At 42.3% G+C, this 19552-nt stretch overlaps 1 protein-coding gene across 4 annotated transcripts; it reads left to right on the top strand.

The window, feature by feature from the left end:
- Window positions 1–2217: 2217 nt before the first annotated feature.
- On the top strand, window positions 2218–17889 carry ZFAND5 (zinc finger AN1-type containing 5). Of its 4 annotated transcripts, none has more exons than XM_055791307.1 (6): window positions 2218–2397; window positions 6196–6353; window positions 6766–6877; window positions 7295–7392; window positions 15954–16079; window positions 16333–17889. In XM_055791307.1, exons 1-6 carry the CDS (start codon window positions 2354–2356, stop codon window positions 16479–16481), a joined length of 687 nt encoding a protein of 228 aa, XP_055647282.1. In that variant the 5' UTR covers window positions 2218–2353; the 3' UTR covers window positions 16482–17889. The 4 variants fall into 4 exon arrangements, with proteins under 4 accessions (XP_055647282.1, XP_055647285.1, XP_055647284.1 ...); XM_055791310.1 differs by having other exon boundaries at window positions 2222–2384; XM_055791309.1 differs by lacking the exon at window positions 2218–2397 and adding an exon at window positions 2446–2657.
- Window positions 17890–19552: the final 1663 nt, after the last annotated feature.

The raw sequence follows: 19552 nt of genomic DNA, 5'->3' as shown, positions 1-19552 counted from the left end.
TGCCTTTCTAAGACAGCTTATCTACAGAAGTTAATAACCATGAGAAGAGTGTGTAGGCGAAAGACCTTAGTAGGGAATTCTGCCAACTTCCCATTCCTCTGGGGCTCCTTATCTTTGAGACAGACTTTGTCGACATACCTCCTGAACAATCACTCTGCTATTTAAAATTTACCTTGGAGAAAGCCAGAGAAGTTAATGGCTTTCAGTTGAAACTGTTCTGTCTTTGCCCTCTGCCCTGCCATTGTAAGAGATCAAAAATACTCTCCAGGGCTACTAGTAGACCAACTTTTTTTACCAAGAATTTTTACAATGAGATTTACTGTCCCTTTCAGGTTTGGTTCGGGTCATAGAACTTCTGCAAGAAAATAATACACATCTCAGCTTCTTTTTCCAGTTTTCCCCTCAAAGTGATACAGGTATCCAGCTCTCAGAGTCTTGAAAGCAGTAATCTCAGAAGACTTCTCTTCTACGTCTTACATCAGAAAGCTGTGCTTAAATGATTTCTTGCAAGAATTGAAACTTTTGTACTACCAAGTAGGAACTACCAGCCCAAATACTGCAGATCACAGACGTAATTCCAAGCACCAGTTGCAGAGTAGCTGCTGTTCCATAGCACAACAGCAGCGCTCTGCAGCCAGCAGAGCACCTTGTACTTCTGCAGAGTGCCATGCTGCAGTATTGTGCCATTGAACTTAACCTGAAGCTTTTGGGTCTCAGGAGACATCTCTCTGACAAATAAGGAAATTACAAGCTCTAGTAGACACATCAGGCACAATAAAAGACCTTCTAACCATTTCTATGGTGTATTTCCCATAGAGGCATACATTTCAATTCTAGCTATTTTCTTCAGAATAAGTGGTTTAGAGGCCCTATGTGCCCCAACTGTTGCATTAGAATATCATTAAATGTGGCAGAAATTGCATTTAAGAAAAGCTGAATTACTCAGAACATGTATCTGAACCAACTTTAAATTTTACAGTTGAAGATGTTCTATCCTGAGGACATGTTTAAGAAAAATATATCATGCTTGTATGAATCCATGTATTTTCCACTTCCCAGGAATACTGCCTTAAAGAAAAAAATGCCCTTAGTTTAGTATGACAAAGCAAGTCATCAGCATCTACCTACTCAAGTGTTTTGAAGTCATCAGGTACACTGTGTTGCTCTCGGAGTAAGCAGGAAAGCTATAAGAAGCTTTATTCTCCTTCCTTTGATTTATTTTTCTTCCCACGCTACCCAGGCTTGCATGACCACCTAATTCCCTCTCTCCAAAGTGATACCAGCTTCCCTTCTCTCTTACACATCTAAGTCAGTACCACATCCTCTGAATACAATAGCTTCATCAACATCCAGTAGACATGAAGTCTATTTATTGTATCTACACCATCTTTAAAACACAGTTTAGGCATGCTTAAGTACAGAAATATTTACTCTTGACATTCAATGACCCACAGATCTGCAAACCGGAATGCAAATCACAATCTGGTCTTCAGGTCCTCCCTGTGCTTCTACGTGGTCACATCCAACAGCTCAAAACAGCAAGCCCTCAAAACATGAGTGCTGGGCTGGCAGACTCTTGGGCCCATGGGAGGCATGGCAAACCCCAGGGCAACCGGGCACAAGGAGGAATCCACTCACTCTGTTGGATGTGGGCCACAGCCTAACACAGCGGCCTGAAATGTACATGTTTCAAGCTGACACCGGTGTGTACTTGCAGATGATACTTTCCCCTTAGCAGAGTAATTTTGACAAACACACAAAAATCAAGGATTTTGTACCAGCATGGCTCACAATAAGCAGGGCTAACTTCTCCATGCCATCACTGAGCAGAAGGAAGCCACCACCCAGCCGGCTGCCAACGCCACCTCTTAGGCTGCTCTGTCATCACAGCCTGCTCGTGGGGTTTGACAGCCCCGAGAAAGTCGCCCGATATTTATTTGACGTACAGGTAGCATCGCTGCTCGCCTAAAGAACTGCAAGCAGAGAAGAGCCAAGGGATCTAGCCAGGGCGGGAACAAGCGGGGCGCTAGGTGCCCCGATCCTGCGGGACCCCGCAATGCGCCGGCGCTGAGGCGCCCCACGCGGGGCCTGGCCCGCACCCGCCAGCGCCACGCCGAGCAGCCGCGCCGCCCCCGGGAATCCCAGACCGCCCACGCCGCCCTCGGCCGCCTCCCGCTGCCGCCACGGCCACGCCCCCCGGAGGGCGGGGCGGGCGCGCTGCACTCAGTTCCTTCGCACCCTGCCGAAGCAGACGCAGCTCGGGCGGGCGGCGGTGCGCTCGCTGCCGCGGATCCCCGTGCGCGCCCTCAGTCCGTCCCCCGCGGCTCCTCACCGCCCCTGGGCGGCAGCGTGCATGGCCCGGCTCGGAGGTGGCGTCGGAGGAGGTGGGGCCGATGGGTGGGTACTGCTCCCTCTTCCTCCTCCTCCTCTTATTCTCCTCCCCTCTGTCCCTCTCAGTCTTTCCCTCGTCTCTTCTGCTGTCTACGGAGCATCTCGCTTCGCGCAGCGGCCGCCGCTGCCGCTGCTTCGGGAACAAAGGAGGGAAGCGGCGGCGGCGGTGCTGCCAGCTTCGCGTCCCCCCGTCCCTCTCCTGCCCCGGCTGCCGCGGCGCTTTCTCCGACACCCGCTGCGGGGTTTCTGGCCCCCGCCGAGAGCAGGTAGGTGAGGGGGGTTGGGCTGGGCTAACCAGGGCCCTCACGGCAGCGAGGGGTGCTCGGGCCTCCCCGCGGGCGATCCCGCCGCTCTCTGCCTCTGCCAGCGGCCTCCTGCCGGCTGGCCCGCGGCGCGGGGCCAGGCCGGGGGCCGGGCCGGCGCAGAGCTGTGCCCGGCCGGCGGCGAGGCTGTGCGGTTTCCCTGACTGGCGGTGGTGAGTCCGTGGGAGCCGGCAGCGGCACGGGGCCTGGCGGCGGCCGGCCCGGGCGTGACTCAGGGGTTTGCGAGGAGCGGCTCGGCCCCGCCGCCCCGGCTGGGCACCTCCGGCCGCCGTAGCTGCTCCTTGGCCCCGCAGCCTCTGGGTCTTTTGTGTTCCGGTGTCCTCGGCGGAGGAGGCGGGGGGGTAGCGGGGTAGCAATTAAACCGCGCTGCAGGCGCTTGGCAGTGGCTCCGCTTTTGTCTCACTCGCCCATCCGGGCTTCACCCTTTTCGGGAAGTGCCCGGTGTCGATTCGTACTCTCCGTATCGACCCCTCCGCCCCGGTTTCCCCGAGAGTGGCCGTGCAGGGGCGAGCGGCCCGAACCGCCTCGGTCAACTCCCCTTGCGCTTTGTTTCTGTGTTTCTCTTGTTTAACTGTGGTCCCTCTCCCAGAGGAGGATGATGAGGTAAGTTAGTATTTAGGCCAGCAAGCCCATCGCTGACGCAGTTCCCGGGGTTTATGGTTGATTTCAGTGCACGTTGGGGCCTTTATTTCCGCCGTTATACTGAAATGCGGGACCGCTGCGCGGCCAGGAGCTGCGTTGTGCCCGCCGCCTCGGGGGCGGAAGGGCGGCTGAGCTGCAGGGCCCGGGGCGCCGGCAGGATACACGCTGCCCCCCACACCCCGACCTTCGCTGGTAACGGCGAGGGTGAGCGGCCTCAGTTGCTGCTGGACTTAACACGCGGAATAAAAGCTCTCATTGTGTTGGGAGGTCCCGGGGCCAAGCAGGAGCACCCCTGAGGTGAAGACCGGCTCCTGTTGGTGGCAGAACGAAGACTTCTTTTTTTTTCTTTTTTTTTAAAATCATAATCTTTTCTTCTCTTCCCGAAGAGGAACAGTTGGGTTTAACCATCCACCGCCGGGATGATGGGGCGCGTTTGCGAAGCGGTGGCGGCCCGCTGGGCCCCGAGCACACCCCGCCGTCCTCCGTGCTGCGAGCCGGCGGCGGCGATGGCAGCGGGAGATGACGGGCCGGTGATGCTGCATTTTCTGGATTGGATTTCCGCACCCCCGTGGAAGGGAAGGGTGATCGGCTGCCGTCTCCTGCGGCGGGCCGCCGGGGCCCGGTGGGTCGCGCCGGAGCCGGCGGCCTGCGGGAGATATAAATAGGGGCTGACTTCAGCGTGCCGGCGGAGCGGGCCGTCACGTCGCAGCCGTCTGACAGGCGGAAGCGCGGGCGCTCGCCCATGTGACCGGCCGGGGCGGCGCGGCCGGGGGCTGATCGCCGGGACAGCGGCACGGAGCTGGTGCAGGGGGGCTTAGCAGGCTGCCGGCCTTAGCGAGGGCCGGCCAGGGTGGTGCAGGGCGGCGGTGGGCGCTTTCAGGAGAAACAGGGCTGGCACCTGGGTCACCTTGCAGAGCCTGGCAAAGTGCGACTTACCAGGCATGGGGTGACAAGGACATGAGCTTTGAATTAGGGGTGTGCGTTACAAGTAGTGGGAGAATGTGCTGATAAAGGAGCCGTGGAGACTCCGATTTGTAGCAGGCTAATACCAGCGTTAGCACCTAAAGCTAGGTTTAGTAAGTGGTGAAACGTGTTTGCAGCACACTCATTGGGAAGTGGAGCTAGTCGGTTGAGATTGGTGGTGGCGGTGTGTGATAGCACTTTGAGCTTAGCTGCTAAATAAAGGGGCAGAAGTATGGTCTTTGTTTGTATTGCATGGGCATAGACCTACACGACAAGATGACAAGATTTTGGCTTTTTTAGATTTCTCTAGGTGGGTCATGGTTTCTTCTGACTTCCTTGACTGCTGTGCATAGCTGTAAAACTATCACAGTAAGCGTGAAGCTGTTTTGTAGGCCTGGAAAGAAACAATTTATATCTGGAAGGTGTTGTAAAGGCATGAGTAATACAAGTATTTATACCTGGAAAATTAGGTCCTGGGACCACCAGCAGACGAGCAGATGAATTTTGCTGGTTTACTTTCTCCTGCTCTTCTAACTCTTGGAGATTTAGTTTAGCTAGACAAAGGCATCTGTCAGTTGCAGTTGTCAAACTAGTGGAAAGTAAATGTACTACTTGCAGTGTGGGATTCCTTAATTAAAAGAAGTATTTGTCTATACACTGTAATGAATTTGCTTCTGGTGTTTTTGACTTATGAGCATCAGCAGTGAAATATCTCTTAATGTGACTGTTCCTGAATAGAAAGACAGGAATCTAGAGGTTACACTAAAATGTCTCCAGGTGCCATGTACAGTGCTTCTACTAAATTTAAATTTTGGGAGGACAAGCACAGTATTATTAGTGCCCTCAATTTGTAGCAGATTGCTTGATTACTGTGTTCCAGTTTTATTGCCTTTGGGAATCAAGGATTTGGTTGCTGCTCACTCTTTCTACTAACCTTGCTTTGCAGAGGTTAACTGGTAATGAAGGTGAAGTATTTTTACTCCTGACTTCTGCAGTTCATGGCAAAGAGTTAGCATTGTCTGCCTGTCGGAGGTTCAGAAGGCTCGCTGTAACTTTATTAAGACAAAGAATTTAACTGGTGCTTTTTTTATATATTTAGGCTGTGTAATGGAACATATTTAAGCTTAAAGTTGTTAATTTTATTTCTCTTGGAAGAGTAGGACCTAGTCTAAACTTACTATTTCAGAAATGCTCTTTAGGTTCTTGGTTGAAGGGCCTGTTGTACACATGTTCTTGCCAGTTGGTACTCAGTATCAGGTTTCATAAACAATTAAGCAATGTTCATGGTCTTGTTTTGGAAACTCCTTCTAAAGATAGGAATACGGACTTTAAATGGCTGGTGCTAGTACTTCAGAGATTTTTATTGTTCTGTTTAATAAATGTATTGTGAGAGTAGGAACCGCTAATAGTGGAATTAGCATCAAAATGATGCAAAATCAACGTTACTGGAAAAGTGGGGCTCTTCTGGAGTTGGGGGGGGAAATAAGCTGTTATTTGCCAGAACTTTTTAATAGATAAGAAATTGGTCTTGCTTATTCTGCATATCGCTATTAGTGCTCAGAGGATGGTGATAAAGGACTTTTTTGGCTGTGAGAATTTAATTTGGTCATAACCTGCACATGCAGCTCAGTACTCAACAAGTACATTGTTTCTTAGTATTGGTGTGATGATGCTTTCTTCTCTTAAAGGTTCATAACTATGTTACTCAGCAATACAATTGCGCTATTGAATGGTATATTAACATCCATATAACCCTCTTTAAGAATACTGGTATCATTTTTGGGTGCAGGGTGAGCAGACATACTTTAATTCTATAACCCATAATGGATTTTGGTGACATGCCAGCTCCTAATGCAGTTCTTGGTTTTATTTACAGCATTGAAATGACTCAGGAGACAAACCAGACCCCAGGGCCCATGCTGTGTAGTACGGGATGTGGATTTTATGGAAATCCTAGGACAAATGGGATGTGTTCTGTTTGCTACAAAGAGCATCTTCAGCGACAGCAGAACAGTGGTAGAATCAGCCCAATGGGTAAGGTTGTCTGTGGCTTTTTTGTTTTTCTTACTTTTAAAATATACAGAAGATGATGAGGAATCCCAGAACACTTTTCAGGAGAACTTCTGAAAGCTGTGTACTAAAACAATATCAAGAAGGAGAATACTACTTTAAATTACTACAAAGATAAAAATTTAAGTGTAATGTGTACTGCTACACTTGGCATTCAGCCATAACTTGCTTTGCCGGTTAGCCTCTTCTGTTAGCACAGATTTGTGGAATCTTTGTATTTTGGTTGTAAACAGTATAGCCTGTCTTAAAGGAAGAAGTAATATGCAGCAGCAGTGAAGATGGTGTGCAGACAGTTCGTAGCTGTATATGAAACTATTTGACTAGCATATATTCTACAGTTTGTTCATAACTAATTTTTTAAACTCCTGTTACATAGGAACAGCCAGTGGTTCAAACAGTCCTACCTCAGATGCTGCATCTGTACAGAGAGCAGAGACTAGCTTAAACAACTGTGAAGGTGCTGCTGGGAGCATATCTGAAAAATCAAGGTAAGATGAAGGTATGACTTCGAGGTTTGAGTGAGCTGGAGTGTACTGCAGCCTGAAGGCCTGCAGCAATCCTGCCTTAGTGCAGTGAGTTTCTGCAGAGGAAGAAAGGACGGTCTGTTAGACAGGGGTTTATGAATCTGTGTAAATGAAAACTGATTAAAATACGTGGGGTTGACTGCTACATTTAAAAGAATGTTTCTGATTCATCTGAAGAAATACTTGCTACAGGTTTGCCTGTTTTCTTCTAGAGTAACTAAAATGGAGTAAAAGATGTGTTTTGAAGATAACAGAAGCAGAGGACAGGAACATGTATCAGTAGTAATTGAATAGGTGGCTTATTAATAGATCTGGACAGTTTAAGCTGTTATTATGAATGCAAAACTAATGTAAGTTTTGTGTTTCATTGTACTTAAACAGAAACGTGCCTGTTGCCGCTTTGCCTGTAACGCAGCAAATGACAGAAATGAGCATCTCAAGAGAGGAAAAAGTAACACCAAAAAGTGAGACTGAGCCAGGTATGTTTGCAGAGTAACAGTGGGTTCAACTGTTGGTGTAACAGAAGCTGATCGTTTGTTTACTTTCTAAGCAGGCATCTCCAGTTGCAGTGTTGGAACCGTTAAGATGATTAAGTACTTTTTTTGAGTACTCTTCAGAGAATCAAGAAAAAGGATAGTGGCCCAGTAGAGTTTTAAGAGGCATGTTCAATGTTAGTGAAAATACTGTCACCTGTGAGGGTGGTTTTGGTTCCCAAATCTTTCTTTTTTAAGAGTAAGGCATGCTAAAACCGCATTTCAGCAAGGCGTTTGGTTCTGAAGTCAAAATGTTAAGATTTGTGTGTGCTGTTTAGCAGTACAAATCCTGCTGACTCACGACAGTCAGAATGGCTTGTTGCATGTGGAGAATGGAATTCTTCATAAATTACTTTTTACAGAGGAGTGAGGTTGTGGGGGAAGGGAATACTGGTATAAAAATACTAACGAAAGCTGTTTAGGATTCTTGAACTAACTGAGTAATCAGTTGATATAACCAAAGCATTGTTCTGCAGGTGCGGGATACTTGTGACCTTCATTGCTGGGTTTGAATTGTCAAATGAAAAGTTTTATTCTTGTACTGGAAGTTAGCAGCTGTAGTAGTTAGTGCAAACTGTTTCTTGGAGGGAGGTGAGGAGGGGCAGCTTTCTTATCTACAACCAGTAAGTGAATTCATACCAATTTGTTCAAATGGATGTCTTAGCACACTTATTCCATGCTTATATTCACCCTTTTTAAATTTAACAGTTCTAAAACACAAAAAGCTTATGTTTAGTATGAAGCTGATTTTTAGTGTGAAGTCTCTTCACTCAAGTTGAAGATAAATGTATTTTTTCAGTTTTGAAATCAGTGAAACTAAAATTGTAGGAGGTGCTACTCAGCCCTGTATAAAAGTGATTTTTATCTAGGTATATTTTTGCCAGCAAAGACTGCTTTAACACCTGAATTTAATTGCTCAGTATTTGTACAGAGGATTTCACCATTTACCAGAAGTCCTACAAGACTTACATGATTAGTCAAGATTCTGTGACATGCATTAAAGTACAGTTATACAATATATTAGATTTTCTGTTATGTATAGACTGAGAAGATATTTTTGCAGCTATTAACTTCCTGTAACTGATGTCTTCTGAAGAGGTTTTCTGTACATAAATGAGAAATAATTTAGACTTTGCTACAATACCCATCTCGCCATGTTATGAATTCCTACTTGAAATGTGGCAAGCAGGAGAGAGGAACACATGAAATGGTAGTGGTAGAGGTGGTGGTGAAGTAGCAGGTGGCTTTACTCTTACTAGAACTTCCAGTAGGAATTTGTCCTTTTGCCAGGTGTAAAGGACAATCTTCAGTTATTGTTGATCTGTTATGTGTTTTTCAGGTACTGTGGGTCAGCTGTATGACGGGTAGTGTCATACAGCACTATTGATTAGAACAGGGTGAAGGAGAAACAAAAGTAGCATGTGTTAATTGTAAATAACCTTGCAGGCTGAAACTAGTAAAAGCTGTCACAAGCTTTTGTAGAGATTGCTGGAAAAACTACCAGAACTTCATTGTTCTGGTAAAAAACTTGTGGAACAAAACTGCCTTCCTGAGTACATACTTGTAAATTTGTGAGACAGCCTCAATGGCAGTAATAGCAGAGTTCTACTTTAAGTATTATGATTTAAACAGATTGTAGATAGCATAGAATAATGTCTTTATATGCTGTTAGGGTTTGTTGGACTTCTGAACTGTGTAGTGTTAGCTGTAGTCACTGGTACACTGATCTGTCTTGCAGGCAAAAGACTTTTTATAAAAATAGTCATGTCTGGACTAGTTGCATTTTTTCTTCTCTTCCTTTTCCCAGCAGCATTCAATATGTGTTGGTCACCCCTCTCAAGGAGGATTTGAAACAATGGTAAATAATTCACATCACCTCATAACAACAAAGCTAATGCTGTCTATGAGGTGTAATCCTCTAATGCTACAGTTGTGGAGTTGCTAATGAAAACACAGCCTAGTTGTAAGCACAGTCTGACCCTAGAAACTGCACCTCATAACTGTCTATTACCAAGTAACAGATCATGAACAAACAATGTAGTCTTCAAGCAAGGTAGATTGTTCTCCCCTCAATGTCTTCAACAGTATGAAGTCACCTTCTCTTGTGCCAGATTTTCATTGGCAAATCAAATTTTGGATATTTCCCTACAAGCCAAAAAGTTAAAACTAGAACTACATCTGGTGAACTGATCTATTTTTTTAGCAGTCTGTAGCATAGAATTATACTTGCTTGCTGTTGGGATTGAAGCAACTGACTTCAAGGTAGTGAAATTGAGACCAATGAAACTTAGCAGGCTTAATTGTCCTGATTGTTTTGGTTTTTTGTTTTTTTCACCCTGATTTTTTTTTTCCCTCCCCCTTCACACAGGTTGAGATTGCGGCCTGGATTCTCATTCAGAACAAATCTGGTGCTAATACAATTAATTGTATCTTAACATTTAAAGGAGGAAAGGCATGATGGATATAACTGCTCTGGTTGGCTGTAATTCACATGTCTAATGTGCTGTTTTCTTGTAACTGGTACTTTCTTAGTTCAACTTGTTTATTGCAGTTTTAGAATGGAACAGTGGCGTATATTCAGTGCAGTTGTCTGAACTGCTGGTGAGTCAGAAGTATAAACTTTATGTGCAAACTCATATTCATAAGCAAGCACTATTTACAAAATACTTCTTACAGGATTTTGATAAGGTTCTACACTTAGGGATTGAATTCTAATACAGTCTTGACTGAAGTCAGAATATACCTGTCACAGAAATATGATTCATAGTTGCTTTTTTGCTGTGTTGAGTTGCAGGAATTAAATGCAAGACCTAGCAAACTCCTTTCCTTGTGTTAAGCAATCAGAGCAATCTATCTACCAAGTTGGTGAAGGCATAGTGGAGCCTGTTCCTTACATGAGTGGGTTGGTTTTTTTAGCAGTTACTCAAATGGAAATGGAAGATCTGTAGAAGAAAAAGAACTGTATATTAGTAACAGTTATATAATGATAAAAAAACCTGTTTTGAAAACAAGTATGTTTAAACAACTATGTTGTTTAAATTTATAGGATATTTCCAGCATTTTCTTGCACTTTTGTAGGTCATTACCTTGCTGAATGGTCAGCTTCTGATTAGGTGTTTCCAGACTTAATTGATATCAACATGTGTATCAGACTTGGAGTTTTGTTTGGGGTGTTCTTTCAGGGTTTTTGGTGGTTTGGCTTTTTTTTAAAACCCAGTAATAGCTCTGTTTTAGGGAGTGGTATAATTGGCTATCATTTTTGTGAAGCCACAGCTGCAGAGCATGACTGCTTATAAAGAAAGTGAACCAGAAATTGAACTGATTATGGTATTGTGTAATCTACAATTTTAAAAATACCTAAATACTGAACTCTATAATTCCATTCATGTTTTAGCTTACCCTTCCTGTTTCTGAGTAAATCGGCTTCAGAAGACTGCATGCAATGGTGGTTGGCTCACGTGTCTCTTGGATTTCTACCAAACCAATATGATTAGAGTTATTTTACAACAGTCCTGCATTCAGGTTGAGACCCTGTTATGGGTTACCCTTGCTTATATTGTAGATAAACCAGTGTGTTGCAAGTAGTACTGTGAGTAAGACGCCAAGTAAACAGCTAGCTTTGAGATATGGTAGACTGAAGATGATATTTGTTAATCTTGTTGCAATGAGTGCCTTGTTAATCTGACTTATTTTCACGCATGACTATAGTACTTTAGGCATGTTGCTATGTATAGACAGTTCATTTGTGGCTGTTGGTAAAATTGTCTGATAAAACAATTCTGTCTTGTGTTGGAAATAATAATTTCATCTTCACGTTCCCCATGTCTGCTGTAGCTTCACCCTGGATTGAAACAATTCTGAAAGGGATCCATTAGTCTCTCCTAAGCCCTGAAGCTGTTCACCTTGCTTCAGGTGTCTGGGGACCCAACTGTTGGTTCTGTCATTGTTGGTGATAGGGCACTGTTACTTTAACAGTGGTATGCCACAGACATCAAGTCTTCATGGTGACCAAATAAACCATGTTTCTGTGGTACTGAAACTGGGGTATCTTTACATTGTATTAATGTAGCGGTAAAGATACTCAATACTTTATTTAGTTGGGCATGTGGGAGATAGGTTGCATGCTGCCAAACGTTTCTATTCACTTTCTATGTTATGAAATAAAACATGATGGAGCTTATTCTGCAGCCTTTTGTCATGGGCATCTGGGTCAACATAGCAATTGTAGTTCACAAAGAATAAAGTTTTTATGCTCAGGAAGCCTGGTAAAGCATAATAAAATTTTAACCTGGAAAGATGGACAGTATTTATGTACAAGTCCATTTTGTTAATATGCAATGTAAGGATTGCAGTTTCTAGTACAGCTTTCTGCTCCATTTCTGCAGAAGTGCAGTCTAATGTCTTTCTGATTACTTTTGACTTTACCTCTTTTGTTCTTGTTGTAATTTAATCTCGTTCTTAATTTTTCCAGTTCTTCCATGGTGGGATTTGGGCTTAGCTTCAAGTCAGAATGCTTAAATCAGTTTTCCTTATGCTTTCAAGACTTTGCTCCACTGGTGTGCTTACCACTTATAGTACAGTGAAAGTCATGCAGTTTAAGCTGTTGGGATCTTGTTGTGGTTAATTTTTATTTAGTCAGAGAAGCTTTAAAAAACTCATTGGTGTTACTTTGGTAGCCCTTTGTGGTCGCACTTTGATATAGGGAGGGTTAAAAAGTTTGCTTTATTTTCATCATGTTTTGTTCAACTGAAACAGGATTCATACCTTTCCAGTGTGAAATTTGAGGGGAAAATACTTACGGTAGGCATGCTCTTTTGCAGCAGCTCAACTGGTTTATGTAAGAAAAACTACTGTCAGTTTTGAAAAGCCTGTTCTTAAAGTGGTTTGTAATTTTGAATGGCTGTCCCACATGGTCACTGTGGTTTAATACTTTGGGACTGAAGAAGAACTTTGTTCTCCAGTGTCCAAGACCTTTCTGTGTATGTGTTGAATATCTTTCATGCTGTGGCATGTGGCTAACTTTTTTCATCAGTGGCCTTGCTGTTCCCACATGCCTTTTGTAAAGATGCATCTTATCTTCAGACTGCACGTGAAGTTTTCCCAAATTCATGATGTATTGCCTATATTTATGGCTTTTTTTTTCAGGTACCCAATACTAGGTTTTTATTAGTCTTTGTTATCCTAGCAGATCAGTGAGTCTTCCTTGGGCATCATGGAAATGCATCTTACAGTGCCTACAGATAAAAACTTAAGACCAAAACAATAGTTAAAGGCCTGCTCAGCCCGGAAAATCTCTTGCTCCTATGTTTTTCAGCCTTGTAAAAGGAGAACTGGTTTGATAAAACTCAAGTGAAGTAAACCTGATTGGGTAACCTCTTGAGCTGAGTGTTGGGAAGGGAAATAACCAAGGTGATGGAGAGAGGTATTTGCCAACAGGAACTCTGATAAAAGGGATGAAACCTGTTTTAGTGGTGAAGGGTTTGCTTCATCTGAAAGTTGTTACTGAGGAAGCAGGTCTACAGTTACCTGTAACGGTTATTTTCCAATGTTTAGCATTTTTTTCAGTCACTTGTTCCATGATGATCATACAGCAGTCATTCAGAGACTTGGCCTAATGATTAACGCTGTGATGTCTGGCATAAAATGAGTTTCCTATATTGAGGACTGGAACTGTACTTGCCCAGTTGGATTTGACTTACGTGCTAAAGGAACCCTTTTATGACAAGCAGTTCTCAGGATAGCGTTTGATGAATTTATATTTGCTGCTGATGTCATGCCAGAACAACTACAGTTTATGGTATTTTTCATCTTTCAGGTTCATGAAAAGGGATTTTTCTCACAGAGCTTTAAGTGAGAGGCAGGATAGGCAGCTTTGCCTCTGTCCTAGCTATTACTCAGAAGCACTTTTTTGAAGGTTTGACAAGATAAAAATGCATCATCAAGCTAAACTGGTGTAAAAGAATAGTAGAGTTCTGTATTCATGGGAAGTAATAAGTTGAACATCTTATTTGGTTTTAGGGGGCTGTGCCCCATCTTGTCTTGGGACCTTTGAGTGCCTATTAACTCGTTGTGTTCTGCTTTTCCTTGGAACATGTTTTAGTGGTGAGGGAAGGATCCTGTTTATCATCCCTTTCAGGAAATGTGCTGCTATAGTTTCTTAAGATACTTTTTGTCATGTTCCAGTTCCTGGCTGGGCTGCCAGTTGTCACAGCTTCTTCATGCAGAGGAGAAAGTATATCTGTAGTAGTTGGTAACATTTTCCCTTAAATGGATTTGTTTTCAGTGTCTTTGTTTTGTGGTAGTGATCTACTAGGCTATCTCTGCTTTGGTGATTCCAGGGAAGTTGCTGTTTCCAGTTTTCCTTCCCTGTGGGCGTGATAGGCAGTGATAAAGGTTGCTCCTCTTTTCATTTTCTCTTGGTGTGTATTGTGAATGACTTGCGCATTTTCTTTTACATCTGATTGAAACAGAATGCATGCTCCCAGGGCTCATATTTGTAAGCTGGTTCTGATGCAGATGAAACTTCCCTTGACTACCTATACACCACTTGCAAAGTGTGTGAGCATTTCTGGTTCCTCTGTTTAATCTGCCATGTTTTAGGATTATAACTTCATTTTAAAACAAATTAGCAATATAGCAAATCTAAAAGGAGTTTGACCATGCTTTTTGTGAGGTGTTTAGTGATTACTTTCAAGGCCGTAGCTAGTGGCTGTTAGCCAAGGTGCATAGTATCCAGCAGGCTTATGCTCTTTGTGATATCACTGGTCTTAACCTGTTTTTTAGTCACAGGCTCTCAAACTGATTAATTGATACCAAACACTGCTTTCCTTGAGATTTAAACACAAGTTCAGAGGATTGTATCAATTCATCTAGAATGTTACTCAAGCCAAAATTTTTTCTCAAAACAAAGCAGCAGAAATTACTCCAAGAAGTAGCAATAGCATCAGTGATCATGGTGCTAGTGCTGTAATAATAGTTCTATCACTCAGACCTGGCAGAAGAGCACTGAGACTGAATTTCCAAAACTTTAAGGAAAAGATCTATGCCAGGTGACAGAAATTAAAGTGAAGTGATGAATGGCCTTGGTTGTTTGTTAGGACTGTTGCTATAATGTATAAGAAAATATTAGCAGCCATTGTTTTACTGCATGAAATTTTTTAAGCGCTGAAGATTCCTTATTACCTCTGAGAGCTTGTCACTTTTAAATCTTGTTTAGATTATGAAGTCCTCATTGGAGGCTGTCTTATACAGTGAATTGTGAGGCTTTTTAGGTTAGTGGTAATAGTGAGCTGGGTGTTTAGAGTACCTGTGAACATGGTAATGCAAACACAATTTTAAAAAACGAGTATAAAGGGTAAACAGAAAACCAATCAATATAACTGTTTCTTCATGTCAGGGGAAAAAAAAATCCACTTTTCACAGGATACAACATTTACTGATACAAAAGCATCTCAACTAACAAATCCTATTTGTGTGTGTAGAGTTTATTACAAATAAGTCCTTAAAGCCTACATATGCTACCTATTCTGTAATGTGTTCTATAGTTTGTTCTATTTTAGAACAATAGGTGTCATACAGCTGGGAGTGTTCAGGAAAAATGTACCAGGAGCAGGTGTTAAGTTGTGTATAAAAACAACTCAGCTTTCCTCTGTACTAGTTTGGATATAAAGATGACATTTTAAAAGTTTCATGGAAAAAAAAAAGTACTTTTTTAACAATCAGATTCACAGAAGGGCAAACCTTTATCCTGCAGAGAACTTAAATCAAAGCTGACTCATTTTGTCTGCAGGTGTTCATAACAGAGGCAGTTGAGGAATGACTTATTTTGAAGCTGAATGTAGTACAATAATACAGATAGTCAGTGTGAATCTGCACTTGATTCTTTAAATTACTGGAAGTCTCAAAAACATGAGAAATCTTTAAACTGTGCGTGTCTTGTAGCTGTGTTCTGGATCTGTCACAGAATCAGTGGCTTGTTAGCTGCTGTCCTTGTGAACTATTTTAGGCATCTTGACTTCACAAGTGTACTGGCAGAGTAATCCTTCTAAAATATGTTCCTATTAGTTATGCTCTCTACAGGTATCCCCTCTGTTCAACAACTTTAGCCCTGACAATACTGTTATTGTTTTATATTAAATCTTACTTGATCACATGATTTTTTAAAAAATATTAAATGTGTGCTTAGAATTTCTGGAGTGCCTTCCAAATCCTTAATGCCTGTATGCGCCTGTACAGGTGTAACAAGTGCCTTGTATTTTCTAGCTGGTGGGACTGTGGGGAAGATCTGATTTGTTTTGTGTAGAGCCAAAAGGGAAGAACAGAGTACCTAGAAATCCCTATTCCTGATTTACATTTTCATAGACTTGCCTATGTAGTCCTCTGGACAACAAACATCAGGGTCTTTAGTAGAGGTATTTAATACACAAGAAATACATGCATGCTACTGAATAGCTAGTGAAGTCAAGAACAGGAAATTTAACCTTTACTTGCTTTACTTGCTTCAACAGTTGTTACTCAACCAAGCCCATCAGTTTCTCAGCCTAGTACTTCCCAGGATGAAGAGAGAGCCCCTGAGCTGCCCAAACCAAAGAAGAACAGATGTTTCATGTGCAGAAAGAAGGTTGGCCTTACAGGTATGAGAACACCTGTCAATTTTGAACACATTGGTATGATTAGTTGCCTCTTGCTAGATTAAACTTGGTGAAATGTCTCTACCGTTAAATTTAATTTGCTTCTTCAGGATCCCAACAAATTAGTACAGCTGTTCATCTTTCTTACTCTGTATGTCAGAGTACATGAACATACCCTGCTTGTAGTGACTAAGCCCCTAATTTACAACTTATATATGAAGCTTCCTATTGATGTTGCTGCTTTTTCTATCTACAGGATTTGACTGCCGATGTGGAAACTTATTTTGTGGACTTCATCGTTATTCTGACAAGCATAACTGCCCATATGATTACAAAGCAGAAGCTGCAGCAAAAATCAGGAAAGAGAACCCAGTTGTGGTGGCTGAAAAAATCCAGAGAATATAAATTAACCTGCTTGTGAAAAGACTGACTTTGTTTTGTTCTTAATACATCCTAGGAAAACATGAAAGAGCAGGTGCATGGCCATTTTCCTTTGTTCTTCAGAGTTTCACTTTCAGCCTTGTCTGTCTTAATGATATTTCAGGATGTTTGGGTGTTTCTTACAGGCAGAACTGGGTAGATAACAGCCCTTGAAAATATATATGCTCTCCCCAGGATATAATTGGATGGTTAGAAACTTGCACAGGGGACAGACCCTCTAGTTAACATGTGCCAAACAGATATATGCTATCTGCACGTTTGCAGCATATCTACTGTTTGAAGTGTGTTTGAAGTATATCATCTTTGGCTAGTGTTACGTGCCTGTTTTGAAGAAGGGTATGTCAAAAAGGTTGGTAGTCTAATTCTATCATTTAAAATCTCATTCTCATTTTAGTTTTCACACTCCATTGTTTTTCAGCAGAATGTAAGCTATGTAGAGGGGTCCACCATGCCAGTAAGATCAGTGTTGGTGCCATATTTTAGAAAGTCACTTTTCCATTTTTCTCAGTATAATTGATAAAATCAGATAAGTATAAAGGGAAAGCTATTTCATAGGTTCCCAAAGGAAATGTGAACTGGCCTGCAACAGTTGTTAGCTTTTTCTTGTATAGCTAGAAATGTTACATAGCACAAGCTTGACAGGTTGACTTACAAAAAAAAGCTATGTAAGTTTAGACATGCCACAGCAACTCTGTCAACTGACATGTGTCTGATGGGTAAGTTCCTGAAGTGTGGTGTCTGCTTACCTTCTGTGTATTCACAGTTCATAAGGGCATAATTTTTTCCTGTTTTCAGTGTAACAGTTGCACCATTCTGCATGGAAAACCATCCCCAACATGGCTGCTGTAGAATTCAGTTGTAGATGGAACCACTCTTGAAGGGTTGTTTTATTACTTTTAATTGTACTTGAGTGTAGAACTGTAGTGTTCTTGGGTGTATTGCATGGGCTGCGTTATCTACAGCATTGTACAATAACAACTCTAGAAAAGGCACTATACTTCACTGATGCTTGTCTGGTATCACTTCTGTGTTATAATGGAAGGGGGTTTTGTGATGTATGAAACTTGTGTTTATATAAAAACAAGTACAGTTTAGACTAGTGTTGTGGTAATGCCTGTTCTCATCTGTAAATAGTTATGTATGTATACAAGGCGCTACTCCTGAACTTCTGATTTCTATTGCAGTAGTCAGTCATAGTTTTTACTTCATTACTAAAAGCATCTCAGTTTTGCTTCTGACTTCATCCTTCTGAGTTACTAGTTCTGTAGACATGTACAGATAGTTCATATTTATGTACTGCACATAATCATGCTACCCAGCATCTATGCTACGTTGTATTATGTAAATAATAAAAGTAATGTACAGAAGGCAATACTTTCTTTGTGATAGTTTATTGGTTTTAGTTATTGCTGTGATCAGAAAGTGGGCTTGTAAAGTTCAAGGTGCAAAGTTAGTATAAAATTCTTATAGATGTTGTCTTTATGCTTAAGCTTGCCTATGTCTTCATTTCTTATTTGGATATACCAACTTCTAAAATAACTTGTGTGAGCAGCTGGAATACAGATAACTACTTGATGGCTTGACAAAAATACCAGCAAACAGCAGCGTGCTTAAAAGGGAGCAAAGGAAGGCACTAGCAACGAACTTCAAAGGCTTTTTCTTTTGCCTACAAAACTTTTTTCCAGTGGATCTGTTACAATAGAACCAGTACACTGGCTTCGCCATTCTGTCCACATCTTCATCAGCAGACCTGGGCAGAGTTATTGTCAGGGTCAGCATCCAAATACGATGTTAAATATGCCAGATTTATCCTTCCCAATAAGAAGGACAGCACATGTTGCCTTGGAGGAAGAAATCTTTACTGCTGGATTATGCATAAAAATTGCTTGTATCAGAAATGGATAATGTGCATCCCACCAGTCAGCTGCCACTCACGTGATATGTTACTACTACAGCTACTATATACATCTCCAATAAGGGAACACAGGTATGCTCTGGGACTTCATTTTCCAGGATGAATTTTATAACTTAATCATGGAATTACTTTAAAGCAGCAAAATTATCATTTTTCTGCCTTCTGTATTGAAGCATAATCACTATTGCACTGCGGCATAATATGCTGTTCACTTTTTTCTTTTGAAGCTGAGAATGCCCTGTAACTGGATATTTGAGGAGAATGTGTCTGGGTTTGATACAGTCATGGCTACAGTGTGTAAGGACAGGTAATAGTACTGATACTGGTAGTTAATGATTATGATGGTCTCATTCTCCCTGTTTTTTCATCTGAACAAAGGCAGTACTTGGGAAGACTTGTTGAAACAGTTGATCTGGAGGAGTGTGTGGAATGAAAAATTCATCATTGTCCTATAAAATCATGAACTGTATCATGCGTAAATTGCTCACAAGTGGGGTGTGAGCCTGTACTCAAATGTAAGTCTGCAAGCTCCCCTGAGCTTTGTTCTTCTAATAATCTATATAGTGTCTCTAATCATTCAGGAGCCCTGATTCTGTGGAGGCTCAGGAACACCCAAAGGAGGGGAAGGCTGTTTAAAAAGAGCAGGTATTGACAAAGGAGACAGGGGTAGTATTTATACTTGGGTGCGAACACTGTGGTACGTCTTCCAGGAAAGAAACATGATCAGTTCACATGACACTGATCCTTGTCTAATGTTTGGCTGTTAGACTGAGATGTTTTTAACTTACACATAAACATGCTGTTCTGGGAAGAGTCTTCCTCTGTCCCAAACAAGCATACCAGATGATGGGGACTTTATTTTAGTTAGGGAACAAAAAGGAACATACAAACAAATGTGTAAATAAAAGCGGCTAAAAGCTGTTTGGTAATCTTCAATCTGGGAAATACTTGCCTAGCTAGTGTTGTAACTGCAATACCATGTTCCACAGGATCCTATGCAAACTTACTGACAGCTGTTACTGGAATTTGGAGTACAATGATGAGCTTCCTGTGGTGTTTACAACCTGTTGCTCTAAGGCTGATGAGCTGCCAGATGACTTGGTTGTGGTGCATAAGGATG

Source organism: Falco peregrinus, chromosome Z, assembly GCF_023634155.1.
Source record: "Falco peregrinus isolate bFalPer1 chromosome Z, bFalPer1.pri, whole genome shotgun sequence".
Lineage (NCBI taxonomy): Eukaryota > Metazoa > Chordata > Aves > Falconiformes > Falconidae > Falco > Falco peregrinus.
Note: the sequence above shows the minus strand (reverse complement) of the source record. Positions and strands in the feature narration are given on the sequence as shown.

Coding starts and splice junctions, on each gene's coding strand:
- ZFAND5 (XM_055791307.1), top strand. CDS start 2,354: ATGGCCCGGCTCGGAGGTGGCGTCGGAGGAGGTGGGGCCGATGG. Junction 7,393..15,953: donor AAAAAGTGAGACTGAGCCAG/GTATGTTTGCAG, acceptor TTGCTTCAACAG/TTGTTACTCAACCAAGCCCA. Junction 16,080..16,332: donor AAAGAAGGTTGGCCTTACAG/GTATGAGAACAC, acceptor TTCTATCTACAG/GATTTGACTGCCGATGTGGA.